We start from the raw sequence: 22,637 nt of genomic DNA on the forward strand, positions 1-22,637 counted from the left end.
CGACAAGATCGGCAGATTATCCGTCAACACCATCGACATCCGTTCCTAACTGCAAGTGAAAGTGCTCGACAGACCATAGGAACACATAATCGACTCATTAGCAGGGACACTGTGATCCGACGTCTCCCATCGAACACTTGAGGGATGAGGTTCAAAGGCGTGCAAAATGTGTCTGATCCACTCAATGTACAGGAGATGTGTGGCAGTGATCAATGCTAATGGTGGTCACACCAGGTATTGACTGACATTTTTTACCCGAATTGACCCGAAACTGTGCAAGCCCTTAACATTTGAAAAAAACAATTATGTCATCTGCCTTTTAATCCATTAAACTGTCTTCAGTCAATTTTTTTATCAATCTTGCCATATTAGTATTTCTTGTCTCTACTGTTGAAAATAAAAAAACATGTATACTGCATACTCGACTTGCGTTTCTTTTGCGTGTGAGTATAGAACACCCTTTCCGGGCATAACTGTGGTTGCTTCTACACATCCTCCCAAGGAACATCAGCTTCATTTTGTCCATCACAGATGTCATTGTCCACAATCCAAGCGTCTGAATAGTTTTAACGGTCGGAGATCTTACATGAAAATTTTGTACATTATGTCATAAATGAAAATAAGAAGAGAGAAGTTGAAGGCTTGAAGTTCAAGGTAGAGGAACTCATTCACTCAGTGGAAACAAATGCAGCGGATATTGAAACAAATAGGGCGGAAATTGACAGACTTCGTACCGATGTGACTCAACTTCGCAGAGAAGTTGACAACAAAATATTAACACAGGAAATGTACAACCGTAAGACAAATCTACTTGTTTATGGAATACCGGACAGTGGAGAACCAGAAAAGGTGTCAGAGACCTTTTTGTGGAACTTGGCCTTCCCAATGTGAGTAATATGAATTTTGTGAACGTACACAGACTTCCACGTTTCAACACGACGGGTACAACAGCGAACAAGCCGAAGACAGTCATAGTGTAGTTTGGGGCAATGACGGACCATGATGCACTGCTCGGAGCGAGTTATAAGTACAATGCAATGCTTCGAGAGAGAAGCATGTTAATTAGGACGGACTTGCCGGTTGCATTAAAAAAATACAGATGGACACTAGCAAACAAAGCATACGAAATTCGAAAGAAATTTCAGTACAAATCCAGAATTCAGGAAAAGGGAATAAATCTTATCCTACATTACAGAAAACACAGTGATGCAGAGTGGATATCGATTGGCCCGGAGGATGAAGTGAGGTTATTTAAGTTCAACATACGTATAATACTGTCAACCTAACTTCAAGTACAAACAGTTCGCGTGACGTGGACCTTAACATGAACTCAGTTTGATTTCTATCATGGATATAATACACAATGGTACTCTTTTCTGGATTTCTATGGAGTTTTGTTTTTTTAGAATGTAATTGTTGGAGTTCGGCGTATGAAAAGTGCGTTTTGATACAGAAAAACACTGTTAACCTAGTTTCAAGTACAAACAGTACATGTGATGTGGACTTTTTAATCAATTCAGTTGATTTTTGCCATGGATATGGTATAAAATATTACTCGTCCTGGATTTCGATGGATATTTACTGTGAAGTCGTTGAAGTTCGGCGTAAGAAAAGTGCGTTTTGATACAGAAAAACACTGTTAACCTAGATTCAAGTACAAACAGTGCATGTGATGTGGACTTTATAATCAACTCAGTTGATTTTGGCATGGATATGGTATAAAATATTACTCGTCCTGGATTTCGATGGATATTTACTGTGAAGTCGTTGAAGTTCGGCGTATGAAAAGTGCGTTTTGATACAGAAAAACACTGTTAACCTAGATTCAAGTACAAACAGTACATGTGACGTGGACTTTATATTTCATTCAATGGATTTTTGTCAGGAAATACACAATAATACTCGTTCTTGGACTTCGATGAAGGTTCGTATTCTCATTGTGTAACTGTTGGACAAAGCCACGTGCTTCTGTTTATAAACATTGGATTTTTAATCCTAAAATAGACCATGCTTATTCCAACCAATCAGAAGTACTTCCGGTCATAATAAGACTTTTGTTTACTTCCGGGTTTTCTCTGTGGTGCACGGGGCATTAACATGGATCTTTGCTAGAATGTTGCGGTGTATACGTATCCACTCAAAGGTATGAAACTGACCATTTATCAGATGGCTATCTAATCTGCTGTGTTTCCCGGTGTTTGTCTTGATAAATGATAAAAAGATGCGATACCGAAGTTACTTGAAAAGTCATGACAGCGATGCACTGACTAGTTACTAGATACTACCCCCGTGTTATTGGTTGTCAGAATATTCGCAAGTTTCAATCTGATCACATGAAAAACTGTGAACATCATTATAAAAGACATTTCTTTCTTAGAAACCTGAGTATTTACAATGTCTATGTGATGTTACGTCCCCGGTTACAGCGCGAGTAATCACGATAAACATGGATGTCGGAAAAACTATGATCCAACGAGATTATAGTATTAAACATATTTTTGTGTGAACACTTTCAGGAAGTTAAATGACAAACGAAAATCGTCAAATAGATATACTTCACTTCGTTGATACGATGATGAGATCGCTGCAGTGGTGCACTGATTTTAAATGAAACTATACTATTTCTTCTGAAGACTATTTCAGTTTTTTACTTTGATGTTAAAACCAAATAGAAGTTCTTTTTCAAAGAATAACATTTACCTGTTTGTTGGAATAGTGCAAAAAAGAATGGATATATTTCTTGACTATATTGTTTTGACATGGCAGAAGAGTAAAAACACTGGTACCTGGTGGAAAATTACCAAATTTGGTGTCTTTTGAGCCTGGTATGATTGAGTGTAGTTGGTATACTGGCTGTGACATACTACATACTAGTGATATACTAGCGCTTTTTTATGTTTGTTGTGTGGCAAAAGTGATATGGTGTTTCTGCTAGAGTAAAGGAGCATTTCTCTATTGAGATTACAGCACATAAGATAAGTAAAAGTAAAATCCTAGCCATGATCACCAGCACACAGTATGTCAAATACTAAAGATAGTACAGTGAGGGATGAAAACAGCGATGGAAGTCCAAATTATCATCCTATGTTATTTGTTGAGTGATTATCTCTGTTCATGTTATAATGAAACCCTTCTCTGTAGGTACAGTATGTATTTTAAAACATACATTTGGGTCAATACACAGGTGGACAATAAGCACCTCAGCATGTTAATAGTGCAAAAACAATACACGAATGTGGAGGTAAACAGACTGTTGCATCTCGGTCTTTTTAACACGAGCACGAGGTCTCATGGCACCACCCAGTCCAATCTGCCTTCTTGACCGTCTATCTGCTGTCTCGATCTTCTTGAGTTCTTTGACAAACTGGAAGATGTTGGGATGGGCTCTCGGCATTCTCCTCTTCAGGCCGTTGTGGAAACCTTCAAGATGGTTGTTGGAGCGTGGACCGGTGTTCTCGTGTTGATTCCACAGGGCTCGAGGGAACGTGGCATTGAAGTCCACCCATGTGCTGGTGACGTAGTCGTTGAACCTGGTGATCTGCTGCCCATCTGGTCCTTGCTACATCACTTCAATCCAGGCATCTTGGACTTCAGCTTGGGGTAGAAGCGGCAACGCTGCAGCTCTTCTGACGTCTGCACTGCTGGGTTGTCGGTGCAGTCTCGGGACAGGCCTCTGTCCACAACTTGTCTCCACAGAGCCTGAGCGTAGTGGAAAAAAACCATCCTCTGACGGAACTTGCTGGGAAGACATCGCTGATGGCACTGATGACAGCTGCTTCGTAGTCTTTCTGGATGATGTCTGGAGAGAGGTCTATACCAGTCCTTGCGCCAACAACATCCTTCAGCAAGGTGAACAGTCGGACATAGGTCTGCTTGGTCTTGTTTGGGAGTAGGGAAAAGGCGACTCGGAACATCTTGCCATTCACAATGTCGGTAGAGAGCAGCCTGGACACTGGAAAGGACGGCATCGTGGCAGCAACATCTTCGACAGCTCGGTCGAGTCCGGCGTCTACTGAGCAGGATGATGTCTGTCTTCACTTGCTTCTTCATTCTGGCGATGATGCGGATGTGTTCCACATTCTCGGTAGGTGGATGACTGTGAGGCTTGGTTGATGTAATGTGGTCGCCAATGGTGCTGCACCTGCCATTGCAGCCAATGGTGATACCCTTCCAGTGAACAGCAAGTTGCCGCTTGACATTCAACCTGTACCGGTACCCAGCATGTAGTACTTGCTGGCCGCCTCTCTGTGAAGTAACGAACTCAGCTCTTTGAAGATGTGACATTTTCAGGGTGAGGCACAAACTTAAAAACTAACATATATACCTATTCCTAAATTGGAGATGAGGTGATCCTGTTAACATTGTGAAAGCTATTTCGTTGATCAAAGTAAAGAGAAACAATAGTACTTACTAAGGTATATATACTCTTCACAAAAAGAAACTTGACACTGACTTTCAAAATGTAATATAATACGATTGTTTCAAAATAGGACACAGAAACCATAATTGAAACACTGTTTGAAGATCAATGTACACAATGTGCAAAACATTATTCGTGTCACCTAGACAGACACACGTACGCGATACAGTTAATGTCACAGGGGTACAGAAAATGTCAGTATCGGTTGTGCCCACCACGTGCATCAATCACCGCTTGACACCGACGACCCATAGATGCAATCAAGTTGTCAATAACACGCTGTTGGATGTGCTGCCATTCATGCTGAAGTGTATCAAGAAGCGCCGGAAGTGTTTGGAGCAGTGGATTCCTCCTGCGAACGCGACGATCCAACTCGTCCCACAGATGCTCAATCGGGGACAAATCTGGTGACCAGGCTGGCCAAGGTAATGTCTGGATGTTGTCCTGACAAACACGTGCAATGTGCGGTCGAGCGTTGTCCTGCTGGAACTGTCCGCCATGAACGTTCACGTGAGGAAGAACGTAAGGCTGTAGGATCAAGTCTCTGTAACGCACACCTGTCAATGCACCTGCCACATGCACGAGAGGCGTCCTACTACCGTGATGAATTCCGGCCCATACCATGACACTCCCGCCGCCAAATGGGACAACCTGCTGCACACAGTTGGGGGCATAACGTTCACCCACACGTCTGTAGACACGTGCGCGCCCATCAGCATATGTGAGTAGGAAACGGGACTCGTCAGTAAACTGTACATTTTTCCACCTTGCACGTGCCCATCTAACCCTCTGTTGGCACCAAAACAGACGGCCCGCCAGACGACGTGGGGTCAATACATGACGTCGAACAGGTCTTCGTGCAAAAAGTCCAGCCTCCCTCAGTCTGTTGCGTACTGTTGGATCTGATATTCTGCGTACCCCAGGGATCTGTGTAGTTGTAGACGTGGCTGTGGTAGTGCGGTCTCGGTGGTGTCGCAGCCGTAGGTATCGATCTTGTGCTTGGGTTGTCACCCTTGGTCTTCCTGACCTTGGTCTGTCGTCAACTTTGTTGGTGTTGTTGTATCGGGTCCACAGTGCGGAGATTGTCTGTCTGGATACGCCAAAGTGCCTGGCCACTTCTTGCTGAGTTGCTCCAGCTTGTAATCTCCCAATGGCGTTGTTCCGTTGAGCTGCATTCAGTCTTGGCATTCTGTCACCGCCTCTACTGCCGTTATAAGGACTGTATGAACAGCCGTTGATGTGGATTTTTACTCCCATTCAGCAGGTTGGCCTGCCTAAATGCAGGATCCTGTGTTGCACGTTTTTTACAGGCCGTTATGTTTGGATGAAGCTGTAAAATTTATCCCCAAACGCTACGTTTATGTGCTTTGCATGTGTTTTCGCGAATTATAGACACATTATCTTTCTGTTTGACTTATTTGGTTCCCATTTAATGTAATTATTTTAGATATTTGGAAAAAAATGGTTTTACATCTGTGTCAGGTTTCTTTTTTGAAGAGTATATATACACTTACAGAAATTTGGAGATGAGTAGACCTGTTAAAATGCTCAGATTGGATTATATCAGGTAAGGTAATGTATACACACTTAAAAAACTTTTGAGATGAGTAGACCTGTTAAAAGTGGATTATAACAGTCATCCTGTATAAACAGTCAAAACAAACTCAAGGATCAGATACCACCATGAAAACATCGGATAAGTTCAAAGGCCCATGTACTCGGGTCATTAATTCATATTAATGAATGAAATCATTAATGGGTTAATGGACAGTACCATTCTACACAACAGGGGTGTGGAAGTAACCATTTGTATGTAGTGTAGGCCGGATGAGGGCAAGCCTTGTGTCCATGTCTCTGCTGTGTCCGGCTTCTGTCGTTTGTGTACCGGCATATCACACATGACGTGTGTGAGGTGTTGGTATGCGAATGGCAGATGACGGGTGTCACGGGGATGTGCATATGCAGCCAGGTGGTACACATTGAAAATTACGATGCAGTATAAAGATAAGTTAAAATTATGTCCCTGAACTGTATAGGTCTGAATAATGCATTCAAAAGAAAACAAGTGTTCACATTTTTAAGAAGTAAAAAGGCACAAATATTCTGCTTACAGGATGTGCATTTCACAGCTGACCAAGAACAATTAATAAAGCAGCAATGGGGCTATAAAGAATGTTACATAAGTCCGTATAAGAGTAATGCTCGGGGAACTGCTTATAAACTAAATTATAATTATAAACTAAAGCTTGAAAAAATTGAGAGAGAAATGAACCTATGGACGGTAGGAAATTTGACTCCAAAAGGTAGAAATATAGTCCTAAAAAGCCTCTTACTGTCAAAATTGAATCATGTTTTTTCTACCATACCCAACCCTCCAAAGGATGTGATGGATACTTTTCAGAAAAGATGTTTTAAATTTGTATGGAAGGGAAAACTGGATAAAGTGAAAAGACAAATAATGTCTCAACCCCCTAAACATGGCGGAATTAACATGCCAATTTTAAAGGATGTGGTTGCAGCACAAAAACTTTCATGGATCAGAAGAATATATTCTTATCATTCAAAATGGACTGAGTTAGTTGCTTGCTGTATTCCAAATAGAGAGAGATTATGGTTGGCAGATGCCTCCTATGTTGATGTATTTATTGCTCCAAATACCATGAATGTATTTTGGAAGGATGTTTTAGAAGCTTGGGCAACATACCTGTCCAAAAAGAAACTGAAAACTGGTCAAGATATTATGAGACAGCCTATATGGTTAAATAATGGAATACAAATAGGAAATAGTCCAATCTTTTATAAACATTGGTCAAGCAGAGGTGTAGCCTTCATTGGGGATTTAGTGGATGACAAAGGTAAATTTTATGTATTTGATGCTTTTGTGCATATGTATGGAATCCAAACAAATTATATAGAATATTATGGAGTTGTAAATGCAGTCAAACACTTTTGTAAGGCAAAGGAATACAATATTTTCAATTCTATATCTCCTCGACCAACCATGCAACTCAACGTATAACATCTTCTAAACCAAAATATGGGCATTAACGAATTGTACAAGACTTTATCAGTACAGGAGTTTGTTAAATTCCATGGCATTGAAAAATGGGAAAGTATACTAAATAAGACATTTAGTGAAACAAATTGGCAAGAACATATATTGATGGCAAAAAGGTGCACTCAAAGGGAGGATATTAGATGGTTTCAGTTTAAGGTTATTCACTACATTCTTACAACTAACAAATATTTATATAAAAATGGATATGTTAATTCTCCTATGTGTACTTTCTGTACAAATCAACCTGAAACTATAATCCATATGTTGTATGATTGTGAACATGTGAGAAATATTTGGGAGAGACTGTATATCTGGTTAAAATCTGTTGTGGAAGGAACCATTGATTTTAACAGAGAAAATGTTTTGTTTTGATTTCAAGGCAAACACAACAACCCATTGAATATTGTACTTTTAATAGCAAAACAAGTAATATACAGACAATGTAGGAAAGGATTAAGGCCACATTTCGAACACATACAGCATGAGATAAAAAGTTATTACAAAGCTACAAAGGTAATGTCATTCACAAATTGTAACTATGCAAACGTTTTTAGTTTTTGGTCTTCCTTCCACACTTTGTTAAACTGAACAGTGATACACTGACACAGAACGTGGACATTACAGGCAAGAATTTATCGTATGGAAATATGTACATTTTTTTAAAACCATGTACCAAAATTATATTGATTACATGTATATATAAATGCTGTACCTGCTGTGATGAATAAATGAAAAAAGTTGCCAAATTAATCTGCTTTTTTTATTATTATTCTACAACCGACAATTTCGGTTGATGTATATAGATTTTGTTTATGTTTCGAAAGATTACTTTGTGTTGGTCGTGTTTTGTCTGTGAGTGTTGTGACATTCCTTCTCTCTGTGGTTTTCATTCAGCTTTCTGTTGTCAGTTTTTGGTTATATATAGTGCACTTCAGCATTGCAAATTTATACTTAGCGCGTAACCTCCCCGCCTGCCTCAATAGAAAACAAATATATTCTGTTAAAAAAGATGCCGGTAGATGTAGCGCATTATAGACAGGCGGTGGGATTATTTGCTTCTAGTCGTTATAGCAAGGCATCTTGCAAATTTACAAAGTACTGTTGTTTCTCTCTTCCTGTTGTATCTATAAGCTAAGAACGTCTATTATAGTAGTGATACTTCTCTTATGTTGCAGGGATGTTAACCCAAACCCTGGGCCAGTAAAATATGGTAATTTAAAGATTGTTCATCTAAATGTAAGGAGTTTAAAGACAAGGTAGATCTACTCTGCACTGAATTTCATTCATACGATATTATTTGCTTAACCGAAACTTGGCTGCATGACGGCATACCTATTGTTGATATTTCAATTCCAGGTTTTCATTTGCCAATTAGAAAAGATCGACCAAGTCGAGGTGGGGGTGTAGCTGTATATGTAAAAAAACAATTTATATGTTAAAAATATTGATCATCTGTGCGTAGATGGTCTCGAAGGATTATGGGTACAGGTAAGATGCAAGACCAGTAAATACGTAGTAGGGACATTCTATAGGGCAGATAAAAGCGTGGCTTACTGGGACTTGATAGATCAGTCAATATGTAATGCAATAGATTTGAATATACCAACTATTAAAGCTGGGGACTTTAATCTAGGTATTCTTAGAGAAAGTAAGAGCAAGATAGATCACTTAAAAGCATTATATAGGTTGACCCAAATTATAACTAAGCCCACCAGGATTACACCTACCTCCAGAACTCTGATTGATTTCCTGTTTGTAACAGTGTGTGGAGTTCGGGTGTATCTGATCCTATATGCAGTGATCATTGCCCTATATTCGTAAATATTAAGGCAAACATACCTGGCAATGCAAATTTTTAAAGAAAAATCTATAATTACAACATGGCTGATAATGAAGAAATTATTGATAGCTTAACTGAGACAAAGTGAGATACGTCGACTGATTCTGACTGGACTAAATTTCGTCAAATAAGAAACCGTGTTATCTCCTATGTTCGCACTGCAAAGAGAAAATATGTACTCAAGACTGATAGTAAAATTAATGATGCGTAAGGTGAAAAAGTATGGTGGCGGCTTGTGAAAAAATATCTAAGGGGCACCAGCAATACAAAGTTTCCTCCCATAAACATATGATGATACAAGAGATTGCAAATGTGATGAACAATTATTTCTCTGACCAGGCATCTGTTAAATATCCTGATCAAAGTCTCCCTTATATTAAGCTTAAAACAGAAAAATCGCTCTCTACTATCATTCTAACAACAAAGGAAGTTCAAAATGTTCTCCTATCTGTTAATGTAACTAAAGCAACAGGGCCCGACGGTATCGGCAATAGATAATTGAAATTAAGTGCTTCAGCGATATCATATCGACTGGCTAATTTGTTTATTGTATCCCTGGATAAGTCTACTTTTCCGGTAAGTTGGAAAGAAGCTTCCCTTGTGCCTATTTATAAGAAAGGTAATATTAATGAATGTAGTGATTATAGACCTATAGCTCTCACGTGTTGCGTGGCTAAAATACGCGGAGTATTCGAAAAATGCGTTTTCAAATATGCTTTTAATTACTTAAAAGATAATAATTTGCTTACAAATCTTCAATCAGGTTTCATGTCAGGAGATTCTACCGCTAACCAGCTGACTTACTTATATGATTTCATTGCTAGAGAATTAGATAAAGGCAAAGAAATCAGAGCAGTCTTTTGCGACATTAGTAAGGCCTTTGATAAAGTCTGGCACAAAGGCACTATCCATAAACTCAAATCCTATGGTATTGAAGGGAAATTATTGAGATGGTTTGAAAGCTATCTAAAACATAGATGCCAGCGGGTTGTTATCAATGGATATAGTTCAGACTTACGACCAGTTACGGCCGGAGTTCCACAAGGGTCAGTTTTAGGACCGCTACTGTTTCTAATTTTCATAAACGACATTATAGACAATATAAGATTGTTTGCCGATGACACATCCCTATATGTCGTGGTAAATGACCCGAATACAACAGCACATTGTCTTAATAACGATCTAAGTAGAATATCCTCTTGGGCAGAAAACTGGCAGGTCGATTTCAACCCTAATAAAACGGTATCTATCCAATTTTCCCGAATGAAATGTAAAACCAGTTTTGAAAATGAGTAACACTATTGTTCAGGAAGTTCAGTCTAATAAACATCTAGGACTTACTCGCCAAGAAGATTGTATGTGGAACGATCACATTGATAGCCTAGTCAAGAAAGTCAGTCCAATGATTAACTGTCTCAGTAGTTTCAAGTATCGTTTAAATAGAAAAAAACACTGGAGTGAGTGAGTTGGTTTTAACGCCGCCTTTAACAGTATTCAGTTATATCACGGCGTGTCAGCTTAATGTGGGAGGAAAGGCCGAAGTGATGCAGGTCTCAGACGTTTACCACTTTGGTGAAACCCACGTGCACGGGTAAGATGCTGACAAACCTAGAAACATAATCGGGGCGAAACGGGATTCGAACCCACGATCATGGGTTTCTGGCGTGTCCAAAGGACGCAACTCTGCACAGCGAATCGCGGCGCTTTAGACGACTGGGCCACCAGTGTCCCCGAAAAACACTTGAAACTAAATCTTTAATATTACCGATATTTGATTATTGTTTCCACATATGGGACAACTGCAGAAAAGAACTTGAAAAACTAAATCTAGATGCACTCAGAACTATTTGTGGGGCTGTCCGTGGCACAATTTACGGTAAACTTGATAAAGAAACAAATTTTACGTCATTAGAAGAAAGAAGGCATTTTCAAAAGTTAAATATTTTTTTATAAAATGGTTAACAATCTAGTACCGGACTATCTCTCATCCTTAGTTCCTAATAGAGTGTCGAATGCAAGTGATTATAATTTGAGAAACTGCTCATAGCTGCAAACCACAAAGTGTAAATCAAATAATTATGCCAAATCATTTATTCCAGATACAGTTAATATTTGGATACACCAATGCCAGTAGCTTAGGAAGTTTTAAAAGTTTTATAAAAAGCAATGATAGGAATGGTATATACTTTGATACAAATTATGGATCAAGATTCTGTCAGGTTATACACTCCTGTCTCAGGCTTGGCTGCAGTGCACTATCTTGACGCCGACAAATTTGCCAGATTTATATCCGACAGCCCGAGATGTTGTTGTGGCTATCATACGGAAGATGCACTTCATTTCTTTCTTACGTGTCCCTTAAACAGTACAGTAAGGCAAAACATGTATTATTTCGTAAAAGGCTACGATTTATAATCAATTGTAAATGGTAATTCAAATTTAACGACAGTAACAAATTTTGAAATTTTGAAATCGGTGCACAGTTTTATTCTATCTTCTTGCCGATTTTGAGATTTTGTCTGAGATGTTGGCTTTGCTATATGATACTGCGATGTTGTTGTGCTGAATGTAAACAACAATGTAACTGTAGTTATGGAAGATAATCCAGTAATTAAACACTTACAGAACAATACTTATCTTTAATGTCAATTATATACTGTATGTTTTTCTCATGTCACTTTCAATACATTGTAATTTGTATATGTATCATGTTTGGGAGAGGCATTCAGATAAGCAAAATTTGCTTGTTTGCCAATCCCCCCCTCCACTTTATGGAAATAAATATGTTTATATCAGATTAAACTGTAACTGTTGTGAAAATGTTCGATTACTGCATTACCAATCCACAGCCACGTAATCGGTACTCACTTTAATACATGGCGATAACATTTCATGAAAATATGTTCAAGCATAACATTTCTGCAATGTGTTGAAAACATTGCAATAACATGTTATGAAACAGTATCGCCTTTGTTACAGCAGGCTATGGAACCGAAAGATAATATGTGCAGAACGCATATGTTGTGTATAAGAGGATGTCTATGCTAGAACGTTAGATCACGAGGGCGAAACATTAAAGTAGATACACATTACATGCGGTAATACAAAGCCTTATGAGAACTGGTGAGCCAATATGCAAGTATTACACGCATTCACACACGGAAGCAAATTATAGTTGATGTGGTATAGTTTTAATCTGTAGATATCAATAACTGAATTTATTATACTAAATAATGTACTTTGTCATCTAAAAAATCGAATATGGTATAGTATCTATAGCCTTCGTCTCCGTGACCTTATGCCCAATTTTTAATAGTTCGTGCAGATAGCTACAGTATCGTATCGTAAAACACAATTGACAAATACTCTAAAACACATGATAAGTAAACTATTAATGTGCATTGAAAAAGTTTATATTGTAAATGTCAAAATGATGTATCAAAGATCAAGTAGAAGATATATTGACAGTAGCGCTAGAAATTTATTAAAAAAGCCCGTGAAAACATCCACTGCTTTAGCTCAATGTTTACCTCTCCTTGCGGCACGCCTACAGGTCTCTTCCTGTGGTATGGTAATTAGTAGAACGCTCTCCCTCAAGTGTATCCTCCATGATATAACCTACTCTCATTAATCAAATGCTGCCCTTGCCGTCACGGCTTTGGAGCTGAGACGAAGAGAGACCCAACCATCATAAAGTAATTAGGGTCCAATAAAACCAGTGCTCCGCCAAACCTTATAAACAGGATCACTGAAAGTCGTTCTGCAGACGTTTAATGTCAAATTACAAAAAAAAGCATTTGAATAGCAATAATATTTTTCAGGATCATGTATTCTCTTAACACCATCGCAAAACATCATGTAGAAGCCGAAACAGTACTCATGCTATCCAACAATATCACATCTAAAAATGTGACATCAGCAAGTACATAAAATAACATGTGTATTGACATTTTTCGTCAGGATAACAAACATTTCTCTCCTTGTCACCACCTCCAAGTTCAGCTTAACATGGGTTCTCCTTTGGTCAAAAGTTTGTTCCCCCTGTAATGAGTGTGTCACGCGTTGCACACGAGTGACGAACGGGGTGCACACCCGTGTTTAAGGCGTTGCACACGGGTATCACACGCGTGGCGGACGGGTTCCACACGATTGACCAACGGGGTGCACACGGGTTGCGTAACGCGTTGCCCACGGGAATGAACTTCTGGGCAGTAGTGTATGTTACCGAAGTATTGGAGTGATCCAAGAAAAGTAGAAAAGTAAACTTATACTTTATTTAGTTAAAGTATATGAACACAAAGACAAGGTAAATATACAAGGTGATAGTTGACAGTATGGACTTGATCCCAGAGTTCAGGAAGTGACTGTTCCATCCATGTAGATGGTCTCGGCTGACTGGAGTGCCACCAGTTGACGTTGTGTTGAGAACGCCAAGACTTTATTGTCTTTTGTGTCCACATAGCCCTTCACACTTGGACCGCCTCCGTGGTCTTGTGGTAGAGCGTCCGCCCGGAGAGCGGAAGGTCCGGGGTTCGATCCCGGGCCGCGTCATACAAAAAGACGTTAAAAGATTGTACTTGTTGTTACCCTGTCTGGCGCTCGGCATTAAGGGGCTAAAACAAGGACTGGTCGGCTCGGAGTCAGTATACTGTGTCTGAGTGGGGTATTCATGTTAAACTGCGGCATGGTATCTCAGTGAGCTAGCACTATAAATCGGCATCAGTCCGGACTAGTACAAGCAGCCACACACACACATACACGTGCATGCACGTCGCTATATAAGTGCAATAATCTTGGACGCGACGTTAAACCCAATTTCACCTCACCTCACCCTTCACACTTGACAGATGTTCTTGGCTTTGCAGTAGCAACATATCAACAAATGATGATGACGTTCCCGTTGCTGATGTTAGTAATTGTGCTGCTGCTGCATTTGCTAGTATTTGGATGTAGCCCTCAGTTAATCCGCCAAAGAGAACTGACAATACAATGTCCTCGATTTTGTGAAACGTTCGCGTAAAACAAGACGTTTGTTAAGCGAAACGTTTTTCAAGAACGTCACGGCAAAACCAAACGTTCATTTGGTGAACGAAAAGCTTTTCGGAAACGCCAGAAAACGTTTTAGTATATTGAACGCAAAGCAGAACAATATGATGTGTAATAACTGGATAGACTATTGATGAATTACAGATAAGATGTCATCATTAGGCGTGTGTCAGATCATGAAGATAAAGACAAATCATAAAATAAGAAAACTTGAAATCCCGATAATCCGGACGGTAGGGTTTCCATGGAAACAGTCCGGATTAACACGTGTTTGGATTGTTTAATCATGGGTAAGGAGTAATCATTATTTATTGCACTTTGTCTACTAATAGGGGTCGGCTAAGGAGCTACGTCTAAGGGCGTGCCAGAAACTGTAGGCTTCGAAATATTGATCAATACTGCGACGTTATATCCTCCCCACTCACTGTATTCATGATAGTTTTTCTGGCAGGACCAGACTAACTGTATCTCATCTGGTGAGGGCGGTGTGGTAGCCTAGTGGTTAACGCGTTTGCTCGTCACGCCGAAGGCCAGGGTTCGATTTCCCACATGGGTACAATGTGTGAACCCTATTTCTGGCGTCCCCCCGCCGTGATATTGCTGGAATATTGCAAAAGGCGGCGTAAAACTATACTCACTCACACATCTGGTGATCTGAGAGCTGCGCCACTGTAAACAATATCAACTTTACAAGGTCACTCGATGAAGTTGACACGACGTCGTGATTGGACAGGAAGAGGCAGGCAGTCGTTCAGTTTGATTCTTGTTTAAATCCTGAAATGCATGACATTTTTTAGAAAGTTTAGTTGACAATAAGAGGCGAGTATTCTTTATGTTATTCTTACATGTATTGCATGTGTGTTCAGGTTCAGTGTCTGAAGTCTGCTATGACATCTACGGTGAAGTACTTACCTGCATCTTCGGTTGCTGTGCACCCGATTTGAACATCTCTTGCTGCTTGAGTGATAAGTAAGTACGTCTTACTGCGATGCCAAGTAGAACTCAGGCCAGGGTATTACTTATCACATTGTTTACAAAACTAGATCTTCATGACGAATCTTACCTTAGTATTCTGCAAGAGAATAACGGGAGAATATTGCTTCAATTTAGCACCTCAAATCATATCTTCCAATTAAGACAGGTAGATGGAAAGTAATCCCATTAATTGAAAGAAAGTGTAATTTCTGTTTACTGCTCAGGACCAGTCACTTCCCACTCGAAACCGTCAATGTGTGATTTTGCATCAAAATATAAATATAATCTCATAAAAATCAGGTTTTAGTTCTCGCTACCGCTAAACAAAGATCTGACGACATCACATTATTGGTCACCTCAGGACGACCATTCATCCGACCAATCAGAGCGTCGCTTACCAGATCGTGAAAGTGACAGTCGGAATGTGTTTTCTGATCATGCAACCTCGAAAACGTTTACACGGGGTATTCCGAACGACAGTTACGGCCCGTACGACTGATTCTGTCAAAATTATCGTCTATCTCTGGCTTGCTTGGGATAAACATTTGAACGGAGGCGGCGTTGCACAGTACGTGGAAAGCACCGGCATACAATCTCAACCATATATAAGACATTCCGGAATGTTCTTTTGTTCAGTTTTCAAAATTTTAAATCGAGAACTGTGTCAACATATTTTTCAAGCGTTGAAACGAGTGCCGTAAAGCTCGAGAAAGCTACTTTCTAAGTGGCTGATGTCGATAATTTGTTAGTCATTTCAGTGGTCGGTCAAAGTTCGCGAAAGGTCGTTTTGAGGTGACCCGTAATGGGATGTCCTCAGATCTTTGTTTAGCGGCAGCGAGAACTTAGATCGGATTTGAATGAGATTGAATGTAAATATGAAATGTAGATTATGCAACTAATTTATTGAGACTGTCCAACACATTGTCAGTGGATGCCCAGCTTTGGCACAAACACAGTATCTTAAGTAACATGATGGAGTGGCTCTATCCTTTTGTTACCGTCTTCGCCATGCTTGTGGTTTTGACACAGAGGTCCATCCATGGTACCACCCAGAATATGTAGAGGGCGTCATGGAAAATGATAAATACAAAATTCTGGGTACGACCCAGCATATGTTGAGGGCGTCATGGAAAATGATAAAAACAAAATTCTTTGGAACAGCCTCAGACGTTTCCATGCCAACAAACCTGATCATGCCGTTTTGATAAATCCAATGAAATCATATATATTATTGAATTTTCTGTCCCTTTTGACACGTATGTGATTGACAAGATTGAGGAAAAACATGGCAAATATGCAGAACTCGTTTTCCAAATGTCACGCTTGCATCCCATGTTCCAAGTTTTCAGACTCTCCGTTGTTCTTGGTACCTCCCAATCTGCACAGCCCTTCTGATCATGACAATCTGTGATGCAGAAAGCTGCAGTGCACCCAAACCCTCTTTGCTGCATTTTGTATCTTAATCCGTACATAATAATAACAAGGTAGCATTCACTTTCTCATTCCCTCACAATACTCACATATCGCCATGATGAATGCTTCTATAACTTTACATTTCAGATTTGATATTCTGCTGGGTGCAATCGTTTTGGTGACCATTCTGTACCTGATCATACAATGTTGTATACGGATTCACAGATGCGCCAAGGCCGGATCTCATCCAGGCCTGTACAGTACAGTGGCAACGAACGACAGCGTAACAGGTACCTATGGCAAGCATTGCTTGAGTGTAGTAGGGGACACGACAAACAACGTCATGAGTTCTACACTCATGAGCAAACGATTCTATACCAAAGTACATATCAGGCTTGACGCAACAGACAAGAAGATATCACAACTTAGTACTCGCTGATGAAGTTAACACTTTGTAATAACAATAATGTGGTACATAGTTTAATAACAAAGCACGTGATAATGTATTGCCGGAACTTGTTATACTAATAAATATTGAAAACTCTTAACATCGCTGGGCATATATTTTAAGGACACGTCGGATGATAGATCACTGAGAGGAGCTTATACACACCCAATGACCACAGCAACCCTGTTGCTAGGCTGACGTCACATGGCATTGCTTCACCGGTGTATCTTGCCCACACAAATTCACAAATTACGTCACGAGGTTTGTGACGTGTTTATAAACGTTTTGTTGCTGGATTTTTAGTCAGGGGTCTTTTTTAAAAGAGACACACACCCCAAGTTTGTGTAAAAAACAAACTCCATCGCATGAAAAGAATGTTCCTTAACAAAAACTAATGACCGCAATATAGCAATCCTCGTCAATACAGTGAGTGCGTGAGTTGTGTTTAACGCCGCTTTTAACAGTATTCCAGTCATATCACGGCGTGTCAGCTTAATGTTGGAGGAAAGCCCCAAGTGATGCAGGTCTCTGACGTTTATCACTTCGGTGAAGCCCTCGAACACAGGAATGGTGCTGACAACCTAGAAACATTATTGGGGCGAACCGGGATTCGTACCCACGATCATAGGTTTCTGGCGTTCCCAAAGGACGCATCTCTGCACGTCAATATAGAGTATTTCGTGAGCAATATCATAATCTTTGACATCGAGCATGAGAGACAGTATGCCTGTACCGTTTATTTATTGATATTCATTTCAAGATGTCATATCATGCAAGTCACTGTATCGTATCCTTGGACAATGTGACCGCCTCCGTGGTCTAGTGGTAGAGCGGAAGATCGACCACGTCATACCAAAAGACGTTAAAAGATGGTACTTGTTGTTACCCTGTCTGGCGCTCGGCATTAAGGGGCTAAAACAAGGACTGGTCGGTACGGAGTCAGTATACTGTGTCTGAGTGGGGTATTCATGTTAAACTGCATGCACGTCCTATATAAATGCAATAATCTTGGACGAGACGTTAAACCCCATTCCACCTCACCTCGCCTTGGACAAGGGTATTGACTCCACTTGTCATGCTGTGATACGATTGAAACAGTTGTTGACTGTGATGTGAAATGCCAATTAAGCATCATTTACCTTCAGCAACCCAACAGGATCGGGTGGTCAGGCTTGCTGACTTGGTTGATGCATGTCGTCGATCCCAATTGCGTGGATCGATGCTCATGGAGTCAAACACTGGATTATTTGATCCAGACTCGATTATTTACAGACCGCCGTCATATACCTGGAATATTGCTGAGTGCGGCGTTAAACAACAAACAAACAAAACTCAACCATTTTGTAACACTATTCGGGGTTTGGACCCAACCTGTCCAAATGTCAGCTTTGTGACGTTTCTCTGTCAGTTTAAATGAAGAGTTATGCTATTTATGTGCATCATCCAAAACCTTGAAAAGTACATTCCTCACAGTTGCGGGAACAAACAGGTTAAGTTGACCAGTTTTCTGTCAATCTGAAGAACACTGCACACTGGACGTTTGGTACACATGGTGTTTTATTAAAATGCTTTACTATACTGCTATTTTCAATGTTCTACATCTACATCTGCACTGTTTTAGTGAAAAAGTGAATAGTTTTTAACATTCTTTCCATATCTTGAATTTGAAATATAATGTAAAAAAATATATCAGCTCTCTTTTATCAAGATAAACAATCTCCCACAACCCCTGAATATGAAATGGCCCTTAGTATTCCACATGAAGCCTTTTTAATCTCGAGTGAGTGAATGAGTATGGTTTTACGCCGCTTTTAGCAATATTCCAGCAATATCACGGCGGGGGACACCAGAAATGGGCTTTTAATCTCGAAACAAACAACTAAACAGTGAGTATACAGAACTACAATAAATGCAATGGTGTTTTATTTTTATTAGCCTGTTTTTCAATTCACTGGATATATCTATTTTCAGTTTAGAGCGCCAACCCCGGTCCTCATCTGCTGTACCAGGCCGCCAAAGAAAACAGCTTGTATTGATGACGACAAAGAGCTTGAGGCTACATGTGGAATCTTGCATTGATGACGACAAAGAGCTTGAGGCTACATGTGGAATCTGGAGGAGCAATTTACTTCAGGAAATATATAACTATACTCTTTAAAAAAAGAAACGCAAAGCCAGATTTGTGTGAGGGAGGAAGATACATTTATACGAGGAACCGTACAAGGTATTGAGCCAAAATGTTGTGGAGAGAACACTTGGTGATTGTAGTCATCTCAGTTATCGGTACATAGGAAAAGTCCAAGGTGAAGGTCAGCTTCCATCAATAACGCGGATGTCCCCCGTTGGAATCGATAGCGTCCTGATATCTCCTGCCCATGGAAGAGACGAGTATGCGAATCACATCCTGGGGAATGGTAACCCACTCGGTCTGCAACGCAAAAGCCAACTGCTGCAACGTCTTGGGTTGTGGTTGATGTTGGCGTAGCCGTCTATCCAATTCATCCCACGGGATGCTCTGTCGGGTTCAAATCCGGGGATCTGGAGGACCAGGGCAGTACATCAACATTGTTGTTGTGTAGACAGGCTCTTGTGATCCGTGCTATATGCGGTCGAGCGTTATCCTATACACCGTTGTCGTTGGCTGCAATTGGGAAGACGCGTGGTAGGAGAATTTCGTTGATGTATCGTTGAGCCGTAAGAGTGCCTTGGATATGGACCAAACATGTCCTGACATGATGCGAGATAGCCACCCACATCATACAGCTACCCCCACCAAACCTGTCCAGTTCCTGTACGCAGTTTCCGGCGTAACGTTCTCCACGACGTCTGTAGAAAGGAGGAGAAATCTTGATTCGTCGCTGAACCAGACATGTCTCCATCGCAGTTGATGCCATACCCTGTGTTGACGACACCATTGCAGTCGTTGTCGACGATGTTGTCGACTCAATATGACGCGTCGAACAGGTGGTCTTGTTCGTAGACTTGCCGCTGTTAAACGGTTAAACGGTCTGGTCGGAGATTCTGCACAGTCCGGGTATTTGGGATGCGGTTCAGGTGGCTGTTGTGTTTGCGTGTAGGTAGCGCAGTCGGATGCAGCGATCTTGGGCGGGGGTGGTTACTCTTGGTCGTCCCGAGCTTGGCCGATCACGTGTTGACCCATGCTGTTGAAACCGATCCCATAGCCTCGTGATGGTGCTGGGATGGCGCTACATTGAAAACCCTGGCTTCAGCTGATCGGGATTCCCCTGCCTTCAAGCGGTCTATGACATCGTTTCTTTGCACCTCTGTTAATCTTGGCATGTCGTTGAACGTCACTGTTCGATTGACGCAGATGCCAGGCAATCAAAAACCCTGCATTTAATACCGTTCTTAGTGCTGCTGCACGTGCAGTGCAGGCTCCTGGGTCCTTCAGTTGATGCACTGGGTGTGTTTTTCCGAATTGTACGTGTTTCCCGACAAATGGTTTGCATATCCTTGTTGGGATCATTTTGATCCGGGAAATTTGTCACTGACACTATAACACATTAAACCTCGTCATTTTGCACCTCTTGGTCCGCTTATTATGCTTGTATTGCCCAAAAGATATGTATTGCGTTTCTTTTGTTGAAGAGTATATATATATATATATATATATATATATATATATATATATAAACAGAGAGAGAGAGAGAGAGAGAGAGAGAGAGAGAGAGAGAGAGAGAGTAGCTGAATATATTCTTTTTAATTTATTTTTATTCTTCACCATATTACATATGTTCATTTGTCAGAAGATTATATTTGTATCATAGCTATGTGCACATAGTTGAAATATCTAAGACAAAATTGTTATGGATGAGCAACTTCTTTATTACAATTGGGCATCCATAACAATTTTGTCTTAGTTACCATTCCAACTTCTAAATGCCACTCAAAGAAGTTATAGTTGAAATATGTTGTGTGATTCATCTCTCTGTTCTCCATCAGTGAGCCGTCATTTCTGGTAGTGTGGATAGCACGGTGACCCAATAGTCTACTGAAATTAAAACTACGTATATATCATTGTGCAAACTTTGTGGTCTGTTTTAAAAACGTTCCTATTCTTGAATAACACTCGTTTGACCCATGAACATACGTGGCTTCACATGGTCTTCTGCAGAGTAATCTCCCTTGGCTCTCCACTCGGTCACATGAGGATTTTCCGGCCGCTTCATCTGATCTTAATCCCATTGAAAATGGCAGGCATTGCTGATAATGCTGACAAGTTAACGTCTACCCCAGTCTACAATATACAGTTTAATTGTAGTTAGACAAGGCGTATGAACCAGTGTATCCACAGGGTGACGTCACTGAAGTAATAATGTGCTTGTGAGAGAGTAGTCGCATACACTGCTTATCCTTTAAGCACATTGAAATAATATATATTTCTTTGAAACATTTTTGCACAATGCAATATATTTATTTGTCAGCACTATACGCGTGCTCCTGTTTTTAAAAAAAACAAAATCAACCCGAAACAGCTACAAAGAGTTGAATGCACCATTAAAAGAGAATTTTAAAGGAATAATAATTAGAGATGGTTTTGCCCCATGTTGTAAACATATAAGACTAATATCATTATCGGACTATCGGCTTAACTGACACGCAATGATATCACTGAAATATTGATAAAATTAACGGCGTTCACCAAGATCACTAACTCTTGTGGAAATGTACAGACTAATATATTTGCTCCAACGTACCTTTTGACGTGAGTGGGTTGGGTTTAACGCCTCTTTTAACAGTATTCCAGTTATATCGCGGCATGTCATCTTAATTGTGGAAGAAAGTCCGAAGTGATGCAGGTCTCAGACGTTTACCACTTCGGTGAAACCCACGAGCACGGGTATGGTGCTGACAAATCTAGAAACACAATCGGGGCGAACCGGGATTCGAACTCACAATCCTAGGTTTCTGGCGTGTCCAAGGGACGCAATTTTGCACAGCGAATCGCGGCGCCTTAGACGACTGGGCCCCCCGTGCCCCCGACATGCAATGAGATTTTATTAACCAGAACTGTGGAACTGTGGAAATGCGACGGCCGGGAGATGGGACGGTTGAGATGAGGTGTCACGTCTACATGTATTTTGAAATTATAGTACAGTCACAGTGATGGTGGATATTGTCACATTGATAGAGTTTATGCTTCAATGATTGGAATAAAACTAGAAAAAGACAAATAAAAACATTGTTTATGAAATATCTTTGTTTGTTTCGTTTGTTTCTCTGTTGTTTAACGCCGCACTCAGCATTATTCCAGCTATATGATGGCGGTCTGCAAATAACCGAGTCTGGACCAGACAATCCAGGGATTGACAACATGAGCATCGATCCACGCATTTGGGATACGATGACATGTATCAACCAAGTCAGCGAGCCTGACCACCTGATCCCGTTTGTCGCCTCCTACGACACGCATTGT

At 40.4% G+C, this 22,637-nt stretch overlaps 1 protein-coding gene across 1 annotated transcript in view; it reads left to right on the forward strand.

The window, feature by feature from the left end:
- LOC124144523 overlaps positions 1-19,423 on the forward strand; it is a 32,875-nt gene extending 13,452 nt beyond the window's left edge. The window contains exons 2-4 of the mRNA XM_046513965.2: positions 15,231-15,333; positions 16,900-17,042; positions 19,172-19,423. Coding sequence (XP_046369921.2) covers positions 15,231-15,333; positions 16,900-17,042; positions 19,172-19,176 — 251 coding nt within the window. The 3' untranslated portion in view covers positions 19,177-19,423. The remainder of the gene's footprint in view (positions 1-15,230; positions 15,334-16,899; positions 17,043-19,171) is intronic.
- Positions 19,424-22,637: the final 3,214 nt, after the last annotated feature.

The sequence above is a fragment of the Haliotis rufescens genome, unplaced genomic scaffold (genome assembly GCF_023055435.1).
Source record: "Haliotis rufescens isolate VD_foot unplaced genomic scaffold, xgHalRufe1.0.p SCAF_7, whole genome shotgun sequence".
NCBI lineage: Eukaryota > Metazoa > Mollusca > Gastropoda > Lepetellida > Haliotidae > Haliotis > Haliotis rufescens.